Source organism: Epargyreus clarus, unplaced genomic scaffold (genome assembly GCF_041222505.1).
Source record: "Epargyreus clarus isolate Ecla_fem2 unplaced genomic scaffold, WU_Ecla_fem_2.2 ptg000002l, whole genome shotgun sequence".
Taxonomy (NCBI): Eukaryota; Metazoa; Arthropoda; class Insecta; order Lepidoptera; family Hesperiidae; genus Epargyreus; species Epargyreus clarus.
In genome coordinates, this window is record NW_027332210.1 from 7,565,895 (window position 1) to 7,593,436 (window position 27,542).

At 34.9% G+C, this 27,542-nt stretch overlaps 1 protein-coding gene across 2 annotated transcripts; it reads left to right on the forward strand.

Moving 5' to 3' along the window:
• The first annotated feature begins 489 nt into the window (after positions 1 to 489).
• Positions 490 to 27,542, forward strand: LOC140747000 (uncharacterized). Of its 2 annotated transcripts, XM_073079221.1 has the most exons (5): positions 490 to 951; positions 13,788 to 13,874; positions 22,605 to 22,800; positions 24,829 to 25,079; positions 26,925 to 27,542. In XM_073079221.1, exons 1-5 carry the CDS (start codon positions 612 to 614, stop codon positions 27,005 to 27,007), a joined length of 957 nt encoding a protein of 318 aa, XP_072935322.1. In that variant the 5' UTR covers positions 490 to 611; the 3' UTR covers positions 27,008 to 27,542. The 2 variants fall into 2 exon arrangements, with proteins under 2 accessions (XP_072935322.1, XP_072935331.1); XM_073079230.1 differs by lacking the exon at positions 24,829 to 25,079 and having other exon boundaries at positions 493 to 951.

Sequence of the window (27,542 nt, forward strand, 5' to 3'; positions counted from 1 at the left end):
TGTGCTATTAACGTTTGTTGGAAATAATATTCAATCTTAGTAAAATTTTGCCTAGCAACGTCGTAAAAATGACAATTATTGCTTAGAAAATTGTCAAATTTAATTTTAATCGTTAATAATAGTCAGTCAAAGAAAAATTTATGTAACAGGTTTGCAGGGCCTGTATGATTATATAATATAAATATATTATGTGCATCTTCGATTAGAATTAGAACAAAATATTAATGTCCGATGTATTTAAAACTAGTTAAATTGATTATAAATTTAAATCAATAAAAAAGAAAAATAACGTAACATTTGTTCTGCGTCACATCATCACGTCACATATTAAAATATAATGGTAACAATAAAAAATACTTACATACCAACGGATACACGTTACAACTTTGTATTACACGAAGCAATGCATACACACGAAGCCGATAAAAAATAATGCACACACGGACAGCAAGGAGCAGTGCAGCGTGACGATGGATAAAAATCATCAACGGAGGAAAGCAGGACCCATTGACGAACAAACCACCAATGCAGGTGGTTCGGCACAGGGCTGTGACCCACAAATGGATTGGTGACAACGTGTGAATAGTGTGGTGGACATTGAAGTGCTCGATATGACTGCGTTTATTTACTTGGTCGCCCTAACGGCGTTGAGCCAGGTGAACGCAAGGATTGTAGAACTGAGTTGCAGTGATAATGCCACGTGTATAGATAATATGGCGAAGGAGTTAGCGAGGAGTGTGAGGCAGCAGAAGACGGTGCGGCTATTCGATCTGTTCACTCTAGAACCATTGAATAATAGACAAGCGAGGAGTAACGTAGACCCTTTGACGAGAATGTTGAAGAGCTACGCGATCAGCTTCGACTGGAACGACTTTACGTTTAGATTCTCCAATCCTGACGACGACAAACAGACCTTGGACCTAGAAGTACTTGAAAGCAGATCAGTTAAAGGTAAGCGTTAAGCTTTATTTACTTTAGTTAGCAACTTTATTTATTTGAGTTATCTATCATCGCAAAAGATATAAAAACGAAATGGTATTGTTTGTAAACGTTAGAGATGATTCCAAAAACTATTAGACCGGTTCTAATTATTCAAAGATATTTCCAAAGACCTACTTCGCAAATGATCTGAATTGTGGTCAGAAACTAGTTAATCGTTATGCTTAGTTTAATATCTGAACGTATTGTTATTACTAATAAAGATATTACAATTGAAAACGTTAGTAACAGAGATATAATTGAAAGAAAGTGAGGATAGAGAATTAAAGAAAACACTGTAGCGTTAGTTAAACCACCAAAGCAAGGAGTATTCATCATAATGACGCTTATTAATTTACTTCCCCATAAAAGTATCGTAAACGTAGATTATACGTTAATTGTGTATATTTTGCTAAAGAAAGTTCCACATAAGATCCCTATCCCGACAGTGATACTCAACAATCCGATAACGCTAATAAGTGTATACACAGGAATCTTAAACGCTATCTAAAGACCGATAATTAAAAAGATATGCTCTGTTGACTTCGCAGTTTCTTCGTAGTAAAGGCTTGCTCATGGTTGTACTAGAAATACAGATAGTTAATTATGAATTATTATTAAAGTGTAATTGAAGAATTACTAAGCAGGAAATATTGACTGATATTGAATAAAAAGTTAAGACTTAAGTTTCATCAGCAACCCATTACTGTCCCACTGCTGGGCACGGGTCTCCTCTCATAATGAGAAGGATTAGGCTATAGTCCACCGCGCTGGCCAAGTGCGTATTGGTAGACTTCACATACCTTTCAGTTTTTTTTTTTTATAAATCTCTTAGGTATGCAGGTTTCCTCACGATGTTTTCCTTCACCGTTTAGCAAGTGATCATTAATTTTTAATACGCACATAACTTTGAAAAATCAGAGCCTGGGATTTGAACCTCGGACCCCTCGATCAAGAGGCTGAGTTTCTTAACCACTAGGCTATCACTGCTACGTGTAGTGATAGCCTAGCTATAGATATATATATAATATAAGAAGATAGAGCTAAGACTTAAGTTTAGTGAATGATAAAATTTGATCGGTGATTTTGTTGACAAAATTATATCAATCGATAAGGTGAAAAACAATGTGTAAATAATCGTTTAAAGTAGATCTTTTTCTGTAAATCTTACGTACAGTAAGTTGGGAGGGAAAGCTTGTAAACCTAAAAAGAACTATAAATGCTGTTTACTCATCAGTAACATGCATTTGTATAATAGAAGGACGGATATTTCAATAAGAAATTATCAGACCAGAGATCAAACTTTGAACCGTTTGCATAGCGGGTGTATATTATTTATGAGGTGTCATATCAGTCCAAAGAATGATAACAGGTGAAAAACATCCTAAATGAAAGCAATCTGAAAATGCGAGTGATTGGCTCTTAATCTAAGAAATATAGTAAACCAGAAGGAAGAAAGGATACAAGTTAAAGATTGTAAAAAGGAAGAAGGGAAAGAAAGAAGGAAGTAAGAATGGAATAAAGGAATATAAGAAAGAAAACGGATTGAAAAAGTATGGAGTGTACTAGAGTTGGTATAGAGTTTAGACACCATACATTTCAAGAGCTACTAAATGAATGCATAATCACTAACAGTAATGATCCTGTGAATATAAATAATTCCAACAAGATCCTACTTAATGACAAGCATAATTTAGACCGTTACGAGCTTGAAAGATATTTGAGGCTTGGTTTAACTAAACCTAGTGTTTCTTGTCCTGTGAATTATCAAGTAGCATCGTATACCGCAGTTTAATCCCGTTGTATTAGTGTCACTCCCCTTTCAGCTCAGAATTTATTGTCCAAGGCAGCGCTTCTCAACTTTTAATAGCACGTCGGATGTAGCGAATAGATTCTTGAGAAATGCTTCAGACTTAACATTTCTGAGAATTTCAAGAATGGAATGAGTTGAGAAATAAACAAGCATTCCTTGAACTAGTAAAAGAAATATTTTTTAATATTTTACAGTCAAAACACCAGTCTTAAATTTTTATATAAAGTTTAAGGCTAGGGATTATAGAAATGGAGTACTTAATTATTTTTGAATTCTGTAACTTTCTAAATAACTTTTATACAGACGTTTCTAAAATAGAAGTATTTTGCACGTGTGGTGCATTACCAATAAAAAATATGTGAATTTGTTTGTTAAGACATAAAAATGACTTGACTGATAATTTCCCATAAAATTGTTGATTTGTTTTATGAGATAGACTTCCTTATTACTAAATTTATTAGCGGCCGTTATTAATAATTAATCTTAAATTATTTTAGGCAAAAATTGGTTAAGATTGATTAATATTAACAGAGTTTAAAGGGCGCAGTAGAAATCAAAATAACATATAGTTTTAAATAAAATTAACCCATATGCTCTCAGAAGTTCTATGTGGACTCTGTCTTATTCTACGTTTATTAACGTGAAGATATGTAATTAGTATCGTTGGTATCATGGCAACCATTACAACTTTCTTTGCATTACCTTCGCTTCTCATATTTCTTTCTCTATTGTGTTTTTATTATTTGATTGTAATTTATAGCTCAAAGTTTGGTCCTGGGTTAGGCAGGCTTAGTGAATTTATTTTCTCTTAGGGTATGTGTATTTGTGTACTAATCATTGTGAGTTTACGATAAAGTAAAAAAAAAAAACATTTAATTTTTAAAAACATTTAATAATATATTTGTAAAAACATTTAATAAATGTTATACAAATAAATTACTCTAATTATTCGAATGAACAATGTTAGTTGAATATTCAAAAATATCGGATGTAACTAAATATCCTAATAAGAATGATAAAGGAAATCTTTATAGTCCGACTCCAGGGGTACTCAATTGCCATATCTTTTTTGTCTAATAATAAGAGTAATAAGATATTTTGAAGGCCAGTATGTGAGAAATCTTTCATGAAACATAACAATTCAGTTTTCGGGATAGTAACGTATATGTAGCGAAATTAGGTTCTACATGCAATCCTATCTCGAGTCAAATACAGGTTGACTGTGTAAACTTACTTTTTCATAAAAAAAACTTTGAGAAACACTGGCCACAGGTGATCTTCCTTAATTAATGAATGTCCAGCTACTCTTGCTGTGCTGTTTTCTTACACTACACATTAATCCGTGAGCGCTTAACAACCATTTGTTCAAGAATTACTACATGATGTTGAACTCAAATGTATTTAGAACTAAACTTGTCTTTTGAGCTTAGTTATTCCTTGAAGTGGTGTTAGAATAATAGAATAAGTAACTACTGTAATATGGGTATAACTTGAACAAATTTTTTGATGTAAGTAAAATATAGGTAGCTATACCCCGTAACGATACGTTATTGTAGGTGATTTTGATAAGAATAAATAGGTTTCTTATATTTATTTATTTATTTATTTATTTATTTATTTATTTATTTATTTATTTATTTATACTTTATTGAACCAAAACATAATTGTGGAACAAAAGGCGGGCTTAATGCTAAAAGCATTATCTCCCAGCCAACCTTTGGGCTGTGCAGAAAATAATAAAAGCGGTACAACAATAAAAGAAAAGAAAAAAATTAATAATGAACTGATTATTATTATATTAATAATGAACTGACACTAGGCATGTAGTTCACCTTGTGGTGAGTGACTACTGTCCCCCATAGATATATGTAATCAACCCTAGATAAGATGTACCATATTTCAACCACAGACGCGTTAATACCCCTGAGGACTAAGTTGGTACGCCCCAGCCAAGTAGGTCTTCCTTACCACACCCTTCACACCAGAACACAGCAGCGCTTAAAATTGCTAAAATTAAATATAAATGAGTGGGGATGGTGATTCTTGAATCGATCCAAAAATAGTAAAGAAGGCAAAAATTGTAAAATTTTGTTGTATATTAGGCAAAAATTGTATAATTACTTGTATAATTACCAACGATTAATTAATTGTATAATTACCAACAACGGGCAAACCTATTTCCCGTAAGCGTGCTAACTTTCATTGTGCGGAATTCCAGTATTTTCTTTTCGTGCGTGAGGAACTTGACTTAGAGTTATTGGCACGCGACTTACGGTCTGCGGCTAATTTACATTTTGTTTAGGTTAATTAATGCTGGAAAAAGTATGTATCACGCTTTATTGCGAGTTCTGTAACATTCCTATGTGATGCATGCACTGACACGCCTATATCTGTCTAACAGCACTGTTGAGTTTTTGTACAAGAGCTGGGGATGAATAATGTGTGTGCCGATGTCTGCAGATGTACTTAAAAATTATAATGGAGTAAAATATTAGACTATTATATTGAAACTTAAAAAATACTTTATCAAGAAGTCACTACATGGCGTTGTATTAAGAAGTTTGCCAATACAACAAAAACACAAGCGTATGGTTGGAAGAACGAAAAATTAGAAAAAGACATCGTCTTTACACATCCAACTCAGGGGCTACTACCATCTCTTAAAACAATATTATTTTAATCATACTTTTAGATTTTTGCAGTAAATTTAACTTTTTAAGCAAAATACGACAAATTTAGTTTGTTTAATACAATGGATAAGTAAAAAAATAATAAGGGTTTAAGTTTGTTCAACTGTGTATGACGGAATATTTTACTGTTTTAAGGAGGAAATAAAACTTTTCCTGAACTATGATGGTGGTTTTAAAAGATGGTGGTAGCGCCCAGATCATAGTAGCGCTCAACAATAATGTTATTAATGCAGAAATAGTTGAGGTGGTACCGCCGGAGTCCTACAAAAGTATGCACCTTATTTATTACAATTTAACGTAGTTCTCACTTTACAAATTTGCAACTTAATATACATTATTTTCATATTTCATTTTCATTTCAGCTGACAATTTTAAAAAAGTATTTGAACATTTTTAATGCTAAATTCAGGGAAAATGTGAGTGCGTGAAACTTTTTTTTATAACATAAGAGTAGACAAGTCGGACGAGCATGCAGTCAACCCCAGATAGGATTAGATATTCCTACCTGAGGTCGGCCACAGATGCGCCGCTACCCCTGAGGACTAAGCTGGAACGCCTCGGAAAAGTATATCTCCCTTACCACCCTTCAAGAAGGAACACAGCAGCGCCTAACACTGCTGTTATTAGGCAGAAATAGGTGTGGCGGTGGTGCCACCGGAGTCGAACCACAAAGGGTTCTACCACCTTCAAACTTGCTGAAATTACACACGGATTAATCTAACGCGCAATACTAAGACTAACTTCGAAAACAAAGTTTGTCTGTAGGTCAAAGCCAATATGTTATATTGGTTCAATTACACAGTCTATTACATATTAATGTAAGGCATTACTCCGAAGAGTCCGTATGCCCTCTAGATATTTGTTTTTATAACTTTATAGTCTCTTAAAGAAATATGTAAGGCATATTCGTTATTTACTATTTCTAAGTACTTCATAATATTGCAAATGCTGGCTGACTTATTTTTGAGGAGATCATTTTAGTTCTCATGATTAATGCATCTGTGATGGGCTTCAGCCCCTGCTTTTTTATAATATATGAGTAGCGGACGAGCATGCAGTCCACCTGATAGTACGTGGCTACTGCCGCCCATGAACGTCTGCAATCAACCCCAGATGGTATTAGATTCCTACCTGATGTCGGCTAAAGATGCGCCGCTACCTCTGAGGACGAAGCTCGAACGCCTCGGAAAAGTATGTCTCACTTACCACAACCTTCATACCAGAACACAGCAGCGCTTAACGCTACTGTTATGAGGCAGAAATAGGTGTGGCGGTGGTGCCGCCGGAGTCGAACCACAAAAGGTTCTACCTTCAAATAGTTTTAGATATTCACGAATAAAACCGCAACCAGCTGCTTGTTCGCAGTAATCCAATTTCCGTTAGACCTAATAAAATTAGTTTGTTTGAAACATTGATTGTTATTGCCTTTACAAATGTTTGTAGAGATTACGTTTGATTGGACAGATTCAAATTGGATTTGGAAATTATTTGGTCGAAAGCACAATTTTGTATTGTTACAACCTACTATATCTGCGAATAATTAATTTAATTTCTAAATTTACTAAAATTTGTATACTCTCTGTCACGGAAAGGTCGACGGCAAGCTTTCGAAAATATATTAACTTCGTAACGTGAGATTCCGTTGGGACCTTATTAGTCCGTGTCTTATGGCATCTGCCTACTTTAAAATGTAGGTAAACATACTTTAGTACTGAAAGTTATTGGAACTTTTTATTGTTTACTGCGTTGACCCATAACGTGATGAAAAATTGAGAACATTTAATCTAAAAATTATTTATTTTTGGCCATTTTGAACATTTATATTTCCTGTTTAATTATCTGTACTCCAATAACATTAACTAACAAATGAGTTACCTATAAAAGCACTAGAACACGATAGTTCAATATTTTCGATATACCTAAAATTTATCAATATGTTAATGCGTACATAAAACTGTCTGGATGGTTCTGAATGGTCGTAAATTTTATGGGGCCATAAATTTTATTATCTGTTTTACGCTACGTGCATGTCTTCTAGCGGCGTGCTTTCTAATCTCTTATAGGGAAAGATCAAGCCAAAGTGAGACCATAGATGGTCTATGTTCTAATCAAAGATAGTCTTTTGCCAAGGTAGCACCATCGACATATATATTTCTTCCTATTAACAGCAGTGTCAAACGCCGCTGTGTTCTGATTTGAAGGGTGTGGTAAGGGAGATATACTTTTCCGAGGTATTCCAGCTTAGTCTTTAGGGATAGCAGCGCATTTGTGGTGACCTCAAGTAGTCATCTAATTTTATCTAGGGTTAACGACAGATATCCATGGGCTGCAGTAGCCACTTACCATCAGGTGGACTGCATGCTCGTTCTCTAGTTCGATATTAAAAAATTCCATGCGGTTTTTTTTCACAGTATTCTGAACATATTATAATTTAGCAACATCGGGCGGGGTTCAGTTAGTTGGGTAACCAGTAGAATCTAATGCTAATACTACTGTAAAAGTATACCAAAGTGTAAAATAGCAGCCACCGGTCAAATCCGCGAGCATAAACTAGTAATCTACTCCAAAACCCATTCATAACGGATATGTTTTACGAGTTAAACAGAATCCGTCACAACTTCTAATTTTTCTGGACTACTTACATTCGCGTGTGCAACACGGTATACTAACGGTGGTCTGAATAATTCATCCGATCTCATTATTTGTTATAATTGTTTGTTTAGCTTGGATTGAATGATCTGCTATAAGTATCATACTAGGTTCCGGATTTGTTTTCAGTTTAATAGAATTTCATGGTTTTAAGGAAGTAGGGACTTTTTCCTATCATGAGTGAAATCAGGATGATTCCATTGATTTTCGAACGTATGTATGTACATATGAAAGCCTATGTATGTCTATGTATGTACATCTCTTCTTTGGTATGCCCTACAGCACAAATGGCTGAAATGTAGCAGTAAAAATATTTGAAACAATCAGTTTTTATTGTTATTATCCATAGATTAGTAAAGATTACTCACTCGTAACAAGAAAATGTACCCACTTTTGAAAATTGAAATAGTTGCGTAAAAAAGTTATGCCACGTGTCCGTGCTATAAATAAGTGTCCCTAAAATATTTGAAATAATCATTTATTTATTATGTAAATTACGCAGTATTAGTTATTTATTCGTAAATTTTCTCTAAAAATGTTTTTATTTGTCAAGAATTCAAAAAAAGAACTTACTAATAAGCCGTTTGTGGCTTCATGCAATTTCAAGGCGGCGAAGTATCTTTACTAATCTATGTTATTATCATAAACAGTGTAATTAAACAAACCTATCTAGTCAATATAAAAATATGAATTATGAACATAATAATAAGCATAACATTGTACTAAACTTATGTATCATAATATCTGGTTTAGACCTAATTATCTGTAACAGACTGCGCAAATATCTTCAATTTATTACACCAAGAAAGAGAATTTCCGCCATATTTTTCGTAAAAAACGTCTTTTTTCGCAGCCATTCAGATATAATGGTCTTGTAACTTTGTGATTTCGTTTCCGTGAGATAAAAATATTATCTGGGATTTTCATACAGATATGAATATTTCTACTCCAGGTAATGTGTTTATTTGTTTTGAGGATATTTTCTGTAATACTGAAGTAGCAAACCTGATAGCAAGTGGTTATTGCTGTGAAAACTTGGGTTTTACCACCCTCAAATGGTTAAATGTATGTCTATGGGCCGTAGTAGCCATTTATCATCAGGCCCTCTTATTTTTTTTTGTTTACGAGGGAGAAACCTTCAAAAGGTACCCTATGCCGTGGGAGCGGCATGGGGTACCATTTGATATTCATATCTGAATATTCCTATCTGAGGTCGGCCACAGATGCGCCGCTTCCCCTGAGGACTAAGCTGGAACGCCTCAGAAAAGAATGTCAGCCAAACCATAAATTCTTCTACCTTGAAGATTATATCGGCTTTAGATTCTCATGCAAAGCTGTATAAAATAGTATCAAAAAAACACTTACTAAAATTTTTGGCTCTCAATATATCAGACATTTCATCCCTACACAAACAAATTGAATTTACCTTTCTCTCACATTACTACGCCATTTATTAAATCTTTTTTGATTTACTACTTTGTTAGTGCCAAGACAAATAACCTTATAAAATACTGTTATAAGAAAACCACAGACTGAAGCAGGAATAGAAATGTCATATTGACGGTGGTAGAACCCTTTGTGGTTCGAGTCTGGCAACACCACCGCCGCACCTATTTCTACCTAATAACAGCAGTGTAAGCGCTGTATTCTGGTTTGAAGGGTGTGGTAAGGGAGATATACTTTTCCGAGGCATTCTAGCTTAGTCAGAGGTAGCAGCGCATCTGTGGCTGAGCTCAGCGAGGAATCTAATCCTATCTGGGTTGATTACAGATGTCCACGGGCGGCAGTAGCCACTTACCATCAGGTGGACTGCATGCTCGTATGCTACTCCTATATTATAAAAAAGAATAGACATGTCATATATTATTGTCACTTGAATGACACCTGAATATCGAATATTATTTCTTGACGTATTGTTATTTGGAAAAGCGACGGATTGAAGCTTCAATAGCGCATAATATTATTGTCATTTTGAATGACACGTAAGTATTGAATATTATTCCTTGACGGGATTCGTAATAGCCACAGACTTAAGTTTTAATACTTATAACCCATATAATCGTTTCAAGTGAAACTTAAGTGTTGAATATATTATTATTGATTGCATGTCATTGTGGCACGGTATGCCACATGTAAAAATGTACTCGTATTTTACCTAAGCAAAATTATCGCTTATTAGTTGTTTCTAATTCGAAATCATTTGTAAAATCCTGAATACAACTTAATTAATGTTTTAAAGTTGACGGCAAGCTACTTCAGTACCCATTTTATACAATTAGGAAATCACATTTAATCTCAATTTTAATCTTCTAAATATATATAATTCAAAGACTGACTGACATAGTGATCTATCAACGCACAGCCCAAACCACTGGGCGGATCGGGCTGAAATTTGGCATGAAGGTAGATGTTATGACGTACGCGTCCGTTAAGAAAGGATTTTGATCAATTCTACACTTAAGGGGATAAAATAGGGGATGAAAATATTACTTCGTAACGCGAGCGAAGCTGCGGGCAAAGGCTCGTTGACAATATATACAAGACTTCTATTAGATTTAAAGTCTATGGACAAAGCTTTTTAGATAAATCATGATCTGGATTATTAGTAGTTTTCTTTTTTGAGATAAGTTATTTAGGTTTAAAGGATAATAAAATGCTTTAGTGTAGAAAATTGATAAAGAGAATAAAGTTATTATTTTAGTATTATTTCAAAAGAAACACTGAAACATTATCCGACCAATAATCCTATTTAGTCCTTTTCACGTGATTTTTATGCATGTGTTCCATTAACTAATTTGAAACAACTATATAATTGCTTTAAGAAACATTTATTTTATACATGCAAGAACTGAACATTACTATGTACCGCACCTTACGATGCCACGAAAGAATTGATTTATGACCAGTCGCCTGCTCAGGTTCGAAAAATTGCACAGGTCTATTAATACACATAGTCCGGTGCACCTGCGCAGGCATACCTGAACAAGTGGACCTCTCCGGTGCACCTTAGTGTGGCAGGCTGGTAACAATTAATCTTTACAAGATTTTGCTTACCAAAGATCGAAAGATAGAAATATAAAGATAGAAAAAAGATAGAAAGATAGAAAATGTACCTTGTTTTTCATCGAGGGGGAAACGTTCAAAAGGTATGTTATGTGGGATTTTTACCGCACTAAAACCGTGGTGGCCGTTCTCAACGCTTGTTGGAGAACTCCGGGATCTCCGACGAAACACAACCGGAGCCCTCTAAGCGCGATGCCAAACGGACTCTACCCTGGAGGAGCAGCTCCTCCCACACCATGTAGTGTTTACGACGGTATGCGACCACACATACCGCCGTGCTTCCCGGGGTCGCTTGCTGGACGATTCGAGCTCCCACTCTTGCCGCCCGCAACCCGGGAAGCCCCCTTTAGTCGCCTCCTACGACAGGCAGGGGATATAGTAGCCCTATTCTAGTCCCGGAACTACAGGGACAAAAGAAATGTGTACCTACTATCAGCGTACTAGAAATTTTCATATGTATAAAGGATGCTTGAAGTATATCTTACATGTATATTGCGCTCTTACTTAAACCGTACAATATCGTCCGTTTAATATTACTTGACATGAGGTTAGTTATAATTGTCTCGGTATACTGATATCCCATAATTGATATTCCGTATGTGGTTAACTATTAAGCTCGACGTAATATTAGTTACGGTATCAAGCGTATCGTGTATCAGATAATTATATCTTATTTGTATCATGTATCGTAACTGCTCATAATATAATTGTTTCGTATCACCATAATTATTATGAACATCAAAGACAGTAAGGGTGAAATATGTACGGTAATGTAGCCTTCTAAGTTGAATCATTTTTTTCTGTATAACGATTTCTTTTACATCGTTCAAAGTCTTGTTCGTTTTCACATCAAAAAAGGAGGTTCCGTATTCGACCTCTATGTAGGAATGTATGTATGTATGTATGTATGTATGTTCGTATGTATGTATGTAAGTTTGTACGTCTGCGATTTTCTGAAAAACTACTGATACCATTAAGACGAAATTCGGTTTTTGATAGCATGTTTTACAAGGACGGGTTTAGTATATAATACTTTAGGAATTTTTAAAAGATTCAAGTTGCAAACGAGCTCTAAGTTCACTTACTAAGTAGTCACTGACGCTTGCGGACATAGTGACCGCTTAAATAACATTTTCTACTCTAAGCTAATAACAGATGCGTTGTCACTTTGAAGAGTAAAGCCCGTTATTTATCATCAATATATTGATCTATCTAATGTTTTTTTCTCAAAAAATCGATTTTTGACAATTTCTACATATAAATTTTCAAACTTCGATCCTCAGTAGAAAACTAACGTAACCAACTCCATATAGAGTTGCATCTTAAGTCGATAACAAATGCGTTGTTATTCCTGAAAACTAATAATCACTTCATATCATTAAAGGTGGTAGAACCCTTTGTGGTTCGACTCCCGACCTATTTCTACCTAATAACAGCAGTATTAGGCGCTGCTGTGTTCCGGTTTGAAGGGTGTGGTAAGGGAGACAGACTTTTCCGAGGCGTTCCAACTTAGTCCTCAGGGGTAGCGGCGCATCTGTGGCCGACCTCAGGTAGGAACATCTAATCTTATCTGGGGTTGATTACAGATGTCCATGGGTGGGAGTAGCCACTTACCATCAGGTGGACTGCATGCTCGTCTGCTACTCTTATAATATAAAAAAAAAAATAATATGTGATTCAAAAAATTATGAGCATGAGCATGAACTATATGGTAATGAACACATATATGGCCGGTTTGAAGCAATACCTCTAAGCTCCATTCTACACTAAACATAATGTGTTCGTTCTAAAGTACTAGCTCGAGTGCCGTTCTTTAAAAGTATATTGCAAATCGTTCCGTTCCGGCCCATTGGGTTCTCGCATCGAGAGATTGGTTTCATCCCTGAAGTGTACAAGAACGTTTTAAACCGATTAAATTTTATATCATTTTGATTTTTTAAAGTGATAGTAAGTAATGCGTCATACCATGGTGATTTTCTTTTATAATAAGGAGTAGCAGACGAGCATGTAGTCTACCTGATGGTAAGTGACTACTGCCGCACATAGATATTCGTAAACAACGCCAGATACGATTGGATATTCCTACCTGAGGTCAGCCTCAGCTTCACCGCTACCTTTGAGGACTAAGCTGAAACGCCTCGGAAAAGTATGTCTCCCTCAAACCAGAACACAACAGCGCTTAACACTGCTGTTATGAGGCAGAAATAGCTGTGGCGGTGATGCCGCCGGATTCGAACCACCATATTTCTGCCTTACTAACAGCCGTGTTTCGCGCTGCTGTGTTCCGTAAAGGGTGTGGTAAAGGAGACATACTTTTCCGAGGCATTTCAGTATAGTCCTCAGGGGTAGCAGCGTATCTGTGGCAGATTTCAGTTAGGAATCTAATCTTATCTGGGGTTGATTACAGATGTCCATGGGTGGCAGTAGCCACTTACCATCAAGCGTATTGCGTGCTGGACTGCTCCTACTACTCCTAGATAAAAAATACACCTTTAACAAAAACCTAAATTCTATAAAAAATATTAAAAATCTTAAATGAACTATTTGTAAATGTTTGCATTAAAATACTTATCCATATTCTTGGTATTTTACAGAAGATTCGGAGAAGCTTCCTAAGAAATCGAGCAGCAAGGTCGAAGAGGAGGTGGCGGAAGACAAAAGAGGACAGAAAGTGGGTCTGAGTGAGTAAATTGTTTCTTAATATATTACTTTTTATATTAAATTTGTACACGAAACTGTATAATCTTCATTCATGATAATCAATAACTCATGAAGCATACGTAACGCCTTCAACAAGAGCTCCACACTTCAGTTATTTACATGATACGTATATGGTAGATAGGATTTCTCGGAGATAGAACGGAGAACCATGCCTCGCCATACAAATGATAACAGCAGTATCAAACAAAATTATTCTATAAAGAACCTATTTTCGCTTTCTTCAAATCATATCCTGGGGATTGCATAAAAATAATAATTAGTTCGGTATATTGATGCGTCCGCCACATTGTTTTAAAATGGGATTACAGCTCATCATGACGTCCTTTAAAGCAAAAGTGTATGCAAAAACTCAATCCGTTGGAGTTGATTTAAAATTCATTTGCGAGATTTAATCTTCACATACATACGAACTAACAAGGCAAGTTAAGACAAGGCAAGGCAAGACGACCCGCGTAGCGGAGCGGTCACGACAGCGGTCTGACGCGCAGAGGGTCCGGGGTTCGATCCTCAGCCAGACAGATATCTAAAAGATGAAATGATGAATTTAGGTCTCTGTTTCTGGGTCTGGGTGTTTGTGTATTTGTCAATGTATGTGTCGTTGACACTCACGTCACAGGGAATCCCAGTGTGGGGCTGTGAGTGTAACAAGCGGTAAAATTTAAAAAAAGGTCATCAAAATTGTATAAATGAGCACACAAACAATCCCTAGACACCCACATTCACATCATTTTATTTTTAACATGAAAACTTCTCAGAATAAGAAATAACGTGGGTCGTATGATACTTATTGAAATAACAGATCTTCTGTTTTAATTTAATTTCATCGCTAGACAAAAGTTTACTTTCTACGTCTGTAAAAATGAGTTATATATAGGATAGTATTGTAAAATAACATCATCATCAACCCATTATTGTCCTACTGCTGGGCACGGGTCTCCTCTCAGAATGAAAAGGATTAGGTCATAGTCCACCGCGCTGGCCAATTGCGTATTGGTAGACTTCACATACCTTTGAGATTTTTTTTTATAAATCTCTCAGATATGCAGGTTTCGTCACGATGTTTTCCTTCACCGTTTTAGCAAGTGATAATTAATTTCTAATACGCACATAATTTCAAAAACAGAGATGCGTGCCTGGGATTTGAACCTCGGACCCCTCTATCGAGAGGCCGAGTTTCTTAACCACTAGGCTATCACTGACTGTAAAATAACACTTGAACGGAAATACTTATGGTATTGATGATATACATAATATATAGTGGAATAGAAACAGTGGTATAATCCTTTGCGGTTCGACTCCGGGGGTATTACCACTACACCTATTTCTACCTATTACGAGTAACAGTGTCAGGGTAGATGCATTCCAGTTTGAAGGGTGTGGTACAGGAGACAAATATAGCCGAGGCGTTCCAAATTAGTCTTCAGGGGATAGCACGTGTGGCCGATATCAGATAGGATTTGAATCGTATCGATAAAAATCGATAAAAGCTGCATTTTTGGATACATAACTATGGTGTAGGAGAAATTCTGAAATTTAAAATCTGCAAACTAACTACTAAAACTTTTAAAATGTACAAATTAGTTCCTAGATATAAATTATCCTTTTATAAGAGTACAAAGTAGACCATACTACTTTTTGATCAACGGAGGGTAATGTCTCATACTTTGGCAAACCCACAGACCAAAAGGCTTAACCGATTTTAACATACGAGATTTCTTTGGATTCGTATAAATTTTAAATGACATAGGCTACATTATTTTGCTAGTTCAATCGATTTTTAAACAGGCAGATTTTTTCATATCATAATCTACTAATATTACTATGTATTTTATCTAACAAAATTTCTAACCAACACCACACAACATAAAATACGTGAAGGCAAATAGAATTTCCTTTACACGTAATCATCGTTCATATTTCGTATAACATATATACCTAAGATGAGTAAAATACATAGATTGATCACTCCTAACAAGAAAGTGTAACCAGGAAAGTGTAACCAGGAAAACATCGTGAGGAAACTTGCATATCTGAGAGATTTATAAAAAAAAAATCTCAAAGGTATGTGAAGTCTATGTATATGAAGCCAGCGCGGTGGAATTGAAATTGTTACGTAGATAAAGTGTTGCCACGTTTCCGTTCCGAAACGTTCCTAAAATGTTTGAAATACTATTAATTTTTACATGTTAAATGTTTTTTATTTGTCAAGAATTCACACAATAAATGATAGAATAATCCTTTTGTGGCTTTACTCAAATTTCAAGGCGGTGAAGTATCTTTCTATTCTACTTATCAAAAATCACATCAGCTAAATTATTACATAAAATTCTATGTTATTTTATTTAGAGCCTTGTATGCTTGTTTTTGTGTAATGAATAGTGTTTATGCTGTTATTATAGTCACGATTTATTTTGTAAGCGCGTTATAGCGCTTCGTAGGGATTATATCGTATATATTTTATATTATACAGTGGTTATTATAGTGCTAGGTTTTATTTATGTACCTTTGTTAAACCTTGAACGAAAATAACTATGCCTACTATGCAAATATTGTCTAACTTTGCGATCTTCATTAGACAAAGCAGTGCATAGATTTATTAATAACTAGCTGTGCCCCGCGGTTTCAGCCGCGTTAAAAAGAAACAGGGGCACAGCTAGGTCTAAAATAAAAGTAGCCTAAGTTACTCCTTATTACATCAGCTACCTGTCAATAAAAGTCCCGTCAAAAGTGGCCCAGCCATTTCAGAGATTAGCCAAAACAAACAGACAGACAGACAAAAATTGAAAAAAATGTTATTTTGGTGTTTGTACCGTATGTATAGTCATATGTATATAGTAAAAAGCGGTTATATCAATATTAAAAACAGACACTCCAATTTTATTTATATGGATAGATAACAGGCGTAAGTATATACTTAGGTATAAACTCCCATGTTAGTGATTTTGTAATAAAAGTGACAAAAGACACAACGAAATATTAATAACCTTTTGCCATTCAATTGGTATTCTATAGTAATATTATTTAAGTAAACTTACTTAGTACTTAAGTAATAGTACTAACATTCCTCAATGCAATATAGTTGTACCCAAACAATAGAGCACGTACCGAGAATCGAACGCGTTCTCGCGCGTATTTCATATATGGGATTCCTATGAGCCCCATTTCGCTATACAATTCCTTTTTACCCGAGTACGGAAGATAATGTTTTTTCGAGCGTATGTATGCCCTAAACGTTATTGTCCTAATGACTTAAAAAATTCTAAAGATTCATCATCTACCCATTATTGTCCCACTGCTGGGCACGGGTCTCCTCTCAGAATGAAAAGGTTTAGGCCATAGTCAAATCTATTTATAATTTTAAGTACGAATTACTTAATATTAAAATGAAAGTCCCAGCAATATTAATTTCAATGTTATCGAAAATCGCGTAACAAAAGAAGAAATTAATTAATTACTACACCACTTTATTGACGATAATTAAGTGAAAATTGGTTAATTGTTGCAAAATTACAGAATCAGTCAAACTGCGTTTAAATTAATCAAATTAAACGATGTAAATAATTATTTCTACGCGTGACAATTACTAGTAAAATACAGTTAATGATTATTACACATCATCACTTTCATTATATGACGTATTATTAATTATGATTATGTCCTAATCGTAATCATAATTAATAATACGTCATTATAGAGTGGTAAAAAACTTAGTGGTGTCAATCCGGAGGCGCCACCGCCACACTGTTTGAAGGGTTTTTTTTTATAATATAGGAGTAGCAGACGAGCATGCAATCCACCTGATGGTAAGTGGCTATTGCCGCCCATGGACATCTGTAATCAACCCCAGATAGGATTAGATATTCCTACCTGAGGTCGGCCACAGATGCGCCGCGACTCCTGAGGACTAAGCTGGAACGCTTCGAAAAAGTATGTCTCCCTTACCACACTCTTCAAAACGGAGCACAGCAGCGCCTAACACTGCCATTATAAGGCAGAAATAGGTGTGGCGGTGGTGCCGCCGGAGTCGAACCACAAAGGGTTCTACCACCTTCAATGTTTGAAGGGTGTGATGAGGCCAAAGTCTTTTAGGCAAGTGGGTTACTATCTAACAATGAAATTCTAAAATTAACTCTAAAAATCATGCTTTGGGGTCGAACGTTGCAACTCTAGGTTGATGGGTCAAATGTCAAACCTACACTACAACTTCTCCTAGGTCAAAACAAATTTTGGCTTTAAAAAGGAAATCAACTTAAGCTTGGCGCGATCACAAACGGTGCTATTGTCATTTGCCACATGGCATGATTCCAATTCGGTATAACTTTGTGACGAAACTTCTTCGAAATCTGGTCCAGGACGTCTTTGTAGCAACTTTTACTATAAAAGCCACATACAATAGAACTAGTTAAACATCTTTTGATTGGTACGATTTCTTGATCATTTACTAGTAGAACAAGAGTTATAAATATAACATTATGTTTATTCCTTTAGGAGACGAATTTGTATTTCTGCAGGCCATTTGTGTTCATCTGGGTTTCTACCTGAAGCTGATCACAGATTTTAAAGGTGGTAGAACCACACCTTATTCTGTCTCATAATCAGCGCTGATGTGTTCTGATTTAAAGAATGTGGTAAAGGAGACATACTTTTTCGAGGCGTTCCACTTAGTCCTCAGAGGTAGCGGTGCATCTTTAGCCGACCTAGGTGGGAATCCGGTCTTGTCTAGGTATGATTGCAGAATGCAGATGTCTATGGGCGGCAGTAGCTACTTAACATCAAGTGGACTGCATGCTCGTCTGCTACTTCTATATTATATACATAAAAACAGATGCATTGCCACTCCTGAAGACTGAGATGCTCGTCTCATATGTCAGTCGACACCCATCCCCTTCTGAAATCCAACTGAAATGCATCGCAGATTGCTTCACGCTAGAAAAAGATGTGAAAATAAAATACGTTCAAGTTTTTATGTTTAGCTATAAACTTTTGAAATGTAGTTAAAATCGGTTTATTAGTTTCTATACTATGAAGGTAGTAGAATCCATTGTGGTTCGATTCCAAAGCACCATCGTCACACCTATTTCTGGCTTATAACAGCATCGCTATGTTCGCTATGTAGGAGGACAAACTTATCTGATGTATTCCGACTTAGTCCTCAAGAGTTGCAATCCGTGTCCAACCTTAGGTAGAAATCTAATCCGATCTGGGGTTGATTACATACCATTAGAAGGCCTGCATGCTCGTTTGCTACTTGAATATAATAAAACAAATCTAGTAATATTCAACATCCTCATCATCAACCCATTATTGTCCCAATGCTGGGCACGAGTCTCCTCTCAGAACGAGAAGGATTAGGCCATAGTGCACTGCCAAGTGGTAGACTCCACATATCTTTGAGGTTTCCTCACGTTAATAATCACATTTTATATTTCCCTTCTAAAATAAATAATTTACGTCTTTATTTATTTCGTTCTTAACACCGGTATAAATAATCCAAACTCCTAAAAGTTTCGCTTTCTCATTTATAGATTTTAAGGCTTTGGTAATAGCTCCTTTGAAGCCACAAAGGATGTTTACGTTTCTTTGATTTCTATCGCGAATATATTTCATTCGATTGTTTTATTGTCACGGTCGTAAATTTATGGATATTATGTATCGTATTTTATGTATCAGTGATACAAGGAAAATTGTAAATGTCTTTTACTATTTTAGGGTTCCGTACCCAAAGGGTAAAAACGGAACCCTAAAAATCTTTAAAAAATGACAAATTTTGGTGGCTGAACCCTCCGGGTGGGAGTAAGGCTAGCACTAGGCACATTCTTTTTAAAATATAGGTAGACAACAGGTAACGTCGAGTTGTGCTAACCCAACAAGCAAAGGGTTTTTGGTTTGATCCCTGGCTAGGCCGACGTCGGAATAAATTTAGATTTCTGTAATGGGTCTGGGTGTTTGTGTACTTATTAAATATAATTAATGTGTGTGTGATTGTCATGACGCAGAGTGTGTGGTTTATGTCTAAAAAGTGCCAATACAAAATAATCTGAGGGAAGATTATAAAATATCACTATTAAAAAAATGTAGCTCTTGCCTTTAATATTTGCAATGTTGAATAAAAAACTGCCTTTACGAGAAAATAAGCAAAGACAAAACAACATAAAACAATTTATTTTATCTCTGTGCATAACGATTGCAATTATTATTTAAACTTTAGCAAAAAATGTGATTTTATGAAGAAACGTAAGAAAAAAAGCCAGTTAATAAATCGTTTACAATTTACAATACCAATCGCCTATGATAATCGAATTAATAAGTCAACAGTCTAATAACAATAAATCAACAACTCAACAATCGAGTAACAATAAATTCTCGTATATGGTAAACAATTGGCTTACCATAAATTGTCAGTTGTTAAAGCATAAAAATTTATGACTTTGTTTGTCGTTTTCTGTTGTATAAAATTATTTGAATTATGAACTTTTACTTTTTATTTTTCGGAGTTATTTTGTGAAGAAAAATCCAGAATTCAAGCTATTTATTGAACCAATTGGTAATAAATCGATATTTTTATTTCTCAACCGTCAATCAATTCGAGATATTGTCGGTGTGAAGAGGATTGTAAATTTTAGTATTCGATTATTACAATGGCTACTCTACTGCTGTGTTATTTTTTTCTCTGTGTTATGTTATGATATATTTTGTTTGTTATGTTATATTTTTCTGTGTTCGGGAGTCATTCACAATACTGAAGTTTAAATGCTTTGCACAAGAGCAAACGATAAATTAAAACATAGGTGCAGTGGTTGTTTATTTATTATGTACCTATAACTTATCTCATTACATCTTTTTCGAAACACCTTTGCTATCTAGGCAATTTTGGGTAAAGATGCGGAAATAATTAAATGCAATATTTTATGTCTAAATTACTCGACTAAAAAAGCCGTGAAAATTAGTAGAGTCTCTAAATTGTGTAATTATTCAATTTGTCGGCGAAAAAAGGTCCTGCTATCTGAAATTTTAGGTGTATTTTTTTTAACGTTATATTTTCGCATCACAGAGTTATTCGGTAGGCCACCGGGATAAAGCTGAAAATGTGACAGTCCCGTTCAAAACGAGACGTATAAATTTTGATGCAATTTTGAAGATGGTAGAACTCTTTGTGGTTCCACTCTCGCGGCACCACCGCCATACGTATTTCTGCCTATTAACAGTTCTGGTTTGAAGGGTGTGGTAAGGGAGACATACATTTTCCGAGGCGTTCCAGCTTAGTCCTCAGGGGTAGCGGCGCATCTATGGCCGACCCCAAGTAGGAATATCTAACCCTATCTGGGGTTGAACAGATATCCATGAGCGGCAGTGACCACTTAACATCAGGTGGACTGCATGCTCGTCTGCTACTCCTATATTATAAAAAAAATGTCCAACATCCGTACTTATAATACAACACGGACACTTCACGCTTCATTTAACCTTAATAATGTAATTAAAAGGTAATAAACGTTAATAACATTAGTGGAAAGAAAAAAATGAATTTTAAAAGGCAATGATCCATGTCTACTCGTTACTCATATTGATCACTCATTATTACAAATTAATTACTGACTTAATGACACTTACAATCATTAGTTCTGTTACTACCTAAATTAGTATGATTGATCGATAAAATGTGCAGTTTTAATGTTTGTTCGTATCATTATGTCTAATACATAAGCAATTTTTCAAATTTTCATTGTAGAATACTTATTGATAAATGGCATTTTTTCTTTTTATGACTGCAGTGAGTATTATTTCTACGTATGTACTCGTATGTATATCAATGGACGTATGTATATAAGCATATGCATGTATATAACGTATGAAGTGTCTTTACATTATTTTAAATTAAAATGACTATATTTTTAACCAGTCGGGGTTTTTTTTTTTTAATAATTCTGTAACTATCGAAATTTCTGGTCCTTTCTTAATCTGAGGGTTTAGTTTGAATAGAAGTAGGAAAGAGGAATTAACTTAATGAATTGAAATTCTCTGCCAAGCCTTAAGAAGAGATCGTACTTTTCTGTACAGTACGTTACATTCGCTATTAGAAATGAGTAGGCGTTGAAATATACTTGTCTGGAGTTGTAAGGAGAAGGGGGGGAATAATGGGAATTATTTATATGTGAATGACCTGCTAGTTTTTTATAAGTAAGTAACCAACATATATTATATAGAACTAATGTTCTACCTCAAGCCAATCATAGTAGTATACCTGAAGACCAAAATTGTTGTCATATTGTTGGGGGTAACTCCAATGAAAGACTTAAATCCAGCTAGTTATTTTTAATTAATACCAAACCTCCACAAACATCGTCCTTGATATCTGCCGTTTCTCGCCATAATACGCTTTTTTTTATCACGTATGCAGTGTTCCAGCCAATTAAATATGTGGCCAGCATTATTTTTCGAGAGAAAGGTTTAAAACTAATTTTAAAATTATGTATTTTTATAATATTCCACTAACGCTGTAAGGTATAATAATAAAGGTGACCTCACAATATAATAAATGTAAGTCAACTGGCGTCCACACCGGGAATCGAACCGGGCACACACAAAATCCACAAAAAGGCATACACTCTTTCACACACGCATGCATACAAAACACGTAACAATAACAAGAAAACAACAAACAATAAGAAAACCTTATCTCATTATTTCAGAGAGGAGAACCAGGAAAAGGAAGGTTCTACAGGCAGTTTTCCCAATGCTTTTCGGTATGAAATCAGCTGGGGCGGCCATCTTTGCGCTGGCAGCGGTCACGGTGTTGACCTTGAAGGCGTTCTTCGCTAGTAAAGTGGCACTTGGCATCACCGTCTACATGGCTATGAAGAAGTTCTACGAAAGTTATGGCAATGGGTGAGTAACAGTTTATCAAAACAGAGATTTTTTAGCAATTTTTGCTTTTACTTTTGCGACACACGCAAAACGATATAACCCATCGTAATGTTGAATTCCAAAATTATAAAGTTAACTTTAAATTAACTTTGTTACTTATTTTACATTTAAATGAAATAAAGATAAATACGGACATTTTAATGCTAAGAATGACAAGATTAATAAAGAAATAAAGACTCAAATTAGTTCCACACACTTCCGTGCGTCTAGTTTTTGCTTTTTATAAACAAGTATGTTTTACAATTGAATAACAATAATTCTTTTATTTATTTTTATTCATTTTTATCATTCATTATTATTAAATTTTATTTTAATTTATAGTTTTGAAATTTTCAATTGTATTCATTGGATGCCTACACTTGCACAATATTATTCATCGACCTATTTCTCAATAATTATAATCAGTTTACGCAAGTTTTGTAAAAAATACTGACAATCATATTGTGAGTGTGGACATCTAATTATTAATTGTAATAAGAACTGACAAATGACAGACAATGTAAATACATATCGGTATCATATTCGAATTTCGAAATAAAAAAGAAAGTACAATTATTATATTGATAGCTCACTCGAGCGTAGAAATAATTGAATGGCAACACTTGGAACGGTGATAGAAATCTTAGCAAAAAGTTCGGTGCCGATAGTGGAACGGAACGCATGACTGTTCATTGTCACGCATGATACATTATGTATGTAGTTTCACTCGATTCGACTAACTGTACCGTTATGGACTTGACTGTAACGAACTGGACTGATTTTGTATACAGAGACGTTGAATTTTACAACGACGGGTAATAAAGAAGCACAGAGCACGTTCGTCAAATTTGCGCCATTCAGCTGGTCCAGCCGAAAGCGGGCAATACAAACTGTTACGATACTTTTTTGCAAGGAGTTAAAGTAGAGCAGATTTGCAATTAATTTAGTCATATGATACCATGTCTGAAACTTGTGTGTTTCTGAGTTAAGTATTATAGATTTAAAGATTTTAAATGAAGCTAGTAAACTCCACAATATTATTTCTTAAAGCTAAAACTTATGAATTATACAGCTGCACGAAAAAACGTACATCGTTGATAAATAAGCAATAATTTGCCAACAAAATATAGGAAACGCTGTGTACAAATTACTAAAATAACTTCTTTCGTTCATTAGCTACAAACACTAATATGTTAAATATATTTATATAAAATATATAAATATGTAATTGTTAATAACGTGGTAAGTAAGGAGTAGTTCTTTCCGCAAGCACTACTCTATGTTGAGAGTTTTTAGTTTCAAAACGGAATGTGGGAAGTCAAATTCGTATTTAGAATAAATTTCGATTAGAATCGACTTTAACTTTTTCTGACAGAAGACTTGGTACAGATTTATACAATAGAAGGCGCGGTAGATAATCGTTTCAATAACTTTGATGTATATTGCATGCATGTAGTTAATATATTTAGACTAAATGATTCTGAGGTGCAATTAGCACTGTAAATCTCAAAATAGACCAATAGCGTGTAAAAATAATTAAATAATGCATGGTTACAGCTATTGTAAATTTCATTAAATGCAAATTTTAGATTCAACTTAAATAACTTTAAATCTTTTAAATAAATAATATATATTAGCCAGATATTTAAACAATATAATAGGGGATATTATTTGTGATAGTATACTATTAAAACCTAGATAGTAGCAAACTTCGGATGGACAGAAAATCTTCTACCAAAAAAAATTGGAAAGAGTCATAGGCATCGTAATATAAATTTAAAATCTAGCAAAAAAATGAACTACCATTAAAATAAATAAGACGTTGACGACTATAACTTACAATCCGATCCGATCGACTATCGACAAGATTGGCGATTGACAAGAGTGGCACCAAAGTAACTAAATTAACGACACGACGACAAATATTACGAAGACTTTACTGAAGATGACAATCGACAAGACCGAAGACTTAACAACGTGGTGTAATAAAATATATTGTTTAAATTCCAGCGTCGGTTTGCAAAACCATCCGTACCTTTACTCGCAATATCCGATCGATTTTCCGAGCGCCACGTCGCACGCATACTCCGTAAGTGGAGTGAGCTCGCAGTTCGCATCACCAGAGATGTATAGCCCTACAGCACTGGCAGCAAACACGCACACACACGAGATGCTCCAGCAAAGTGACGCGAGTGCTCAGCAGTCGCAACAGGCGCCGACAGTTCTCGTTAACTCGACCAGAGCGGCAGAAAGGTGGGATGGTAAGTCAAAGTTCCTACGATTACTCGAACCGATGTTTGACAAAATAAGAAGCGTTATCGACCCAATCGCTACGGTCTTCTACGACGCCATTCCGGCTACTTTCAGAGGTCTCAACTCGGATGTATCTACCGCCAAAAATGCCGAACCAGATGTATCGACTGAAGAAGGAATCAAGAAGCCGAGAGAGATACTAATCCCTCAGCCACGACACATAGCTCAGAGGAAAATGTTTCGAAAAGGATATCGACAACGACCGAAGAAATACACGGAATTGAAATTAGATCTAAATAGGCTTAAACAGAACAAAGATTTACACGACTACGTCAAAACTAAGAAATATAAATACAATTATCCTCAAACGTACTTTTATCCGAGAATTAAGTATTTTGTTAACCCAAATTATATTGTTAAACCAAATAATAGTAGACTTATGATGTATAGGAAGTCTTCTACCAAGGAAAATTTATCTACAACCGATAGAAATATTTTGAAAAATGTTACTACTGAATGGAAACCTATTGTTAAATTCCATCCTATATTAGATTTCAGCAATGAGACGGTAACTAATAGTGATTTTAATAGTATTAGACGTAAAAGAACTAAAAGGAATGTAGATGTTTTTGCTAATGCTGAATTTAATAAGAAATACGTTGAAACGACAAATGCTGATAAGGTGGTAAATAAATCAATTATTACTGGTAGAGGATATAGTTTTTTTGATGCGTTTCTTGATCCTTTAGGTGCTTTGGTAAAACAAGCGGAAGATTATGCTAAAGGCGCTATGAAACATTCCTTAAAATCTAAGAAACCACCAAAATACTATACTATCACGTACAGCCTTCTTATGCAGTGTCTCGAAGTAATTGATGGATTGTTCGAAATACACAAAGATGTAGAAACTTACTTGTTTGAAGATGAGAAAAGTAAACGTAAAACTAAAAGAAAAAAGACTAAGAAGAAGGGTTCATCAAAGATTTCTACTCCTACATATGATAATGAAAATGTAACAGACTCCGTAAATTCATAATTTTATAGATTATTTTGTAGCATTTACTATTTATACACGATGCATTTAGACAATGATATTTATATATATTTATAGTTATTGGTACTTGGTGTTGGTCTCGTTCTGTTTTAAATGTAGTCAAATATTATTATTTTATGAAGAAGAATGGGATTATTTTGTAAATATCAATAAGAATGTGTACTTATAAAATTAGAGCTAGAGAATTGTCTGAGCTCGATAAGTTTTGTTGTTTTTAAAGTTTGAATCTCAAATACAAAAGTTTTCGTCATTATAATTTTATTGAATTCTTAGTATTTATATTTGCAAACGAACATTATGATAAACAGAATCAAGATGGATTTAAATCAACTTTAATACTTCATGTTTATGAAATCCGCCGTTATTTTGAATCAATTTAACTTTTGGGGCAAAGTAAACAAAAGTTATCGAGTTGGGCTTGATTAGTACGTATCAAAATAGATATAAATCAATAGATATGCCTTGCGGCCTAAAGTATTGTTATTGAAGTGCACTTTATGTAGCTACGTTTGCTGTCAAAGACCGTTACTGTCTTGTAATTCCAAGGTTACTACATTGTTTTCTGAATAGTACTTAATTAATTTCTATAGATATTAAGAAATATTTTTTGAGAAAATTGAAAGAAATTGAGAATCTTTTACAAGTATCTTTTCTTTTGTTTACTCTGTTGAATTACTTATATTTTCAATTTGGCTAGGCATATCCTATTGATTTCAATCTAGGTATGTTAGTATAAAATTAATCATATTTGAATTGATATTTGCAACTTGTTTAATTATAAAATGATTGTTGTGTGCAGGGTACCGGAGACGTCCAATGTTTTATGGAACCTCGCGCGCTACTTCAGATTCCTATTTGGCCTCCCAGAAAGCCCGCAGTTAAGTGCACCTTCGATGGCTATGCCAATGTATGTCATGCCTCAAATGGCAGGCCAGATGCAAATGTACGCAGCCCCTACAATGGCTGCTCCGACGCAGTAACAAAATTGGACATCTGGTGTTACATCAATGGATCAAGTGGCGTCATTTAGTTTCATATCAGCTAAATGTCAGATTGCCACGTGAGCTTGGTCCGTGTTGGTTTGAACACGTGGTGATCTGACATTTAGCGAAATTTGTAAAGCAGTCGCAGTGATTCAAATTTCTGGACTGATTGATAAATTACTAACTCTTGTACCTTCGATTCGTTTGGGATCGGTCTGGTTGTTTTAATCACTGCCCAACTGCTCAAGTAGTTCATTTAAGACTGAACTTAGTTCCCTTAGCTTGTTAGTTTCAATCTGTGGTAATATAAGCGCGAGCCCGTCGACTTTATTTATTAATTACGATAAGTACGATAATAATTTATTTTAAGTTAAGCGTTGTTGTCATAAGAATTATTTATTCAGCATGATGAAATAAAATATGAGGAGTGCAAA

What these genes read in the sequence shown, in the direction of transcription:
- LOC140747000 (XM_073079221.1), top strand. Translation starts at nt 612, where the DNA reads ATGACTGCGTTTATTTACTTGGTCGCCCTAACGGCGTTGAGCCAGGTG. An exon ending in TACGAAAGTTATGGCAATGG is followed by an intron (nt 22,801 to 24,828) that starts GTGAGTAACAGT and finishes TTTAAATTCCAG; the next exon opens with CGTCGGTTTGCAAAACCATC. An exon ending in AGCGGCAGAAAGGTGGGATG is followed by an intron (nt 25,080 to 26,924) that starts GTAAGTCAAAGT and finishes TGTTGTGTGCAG; the next exon opens with GGTACCGGAGACGTCCAATG.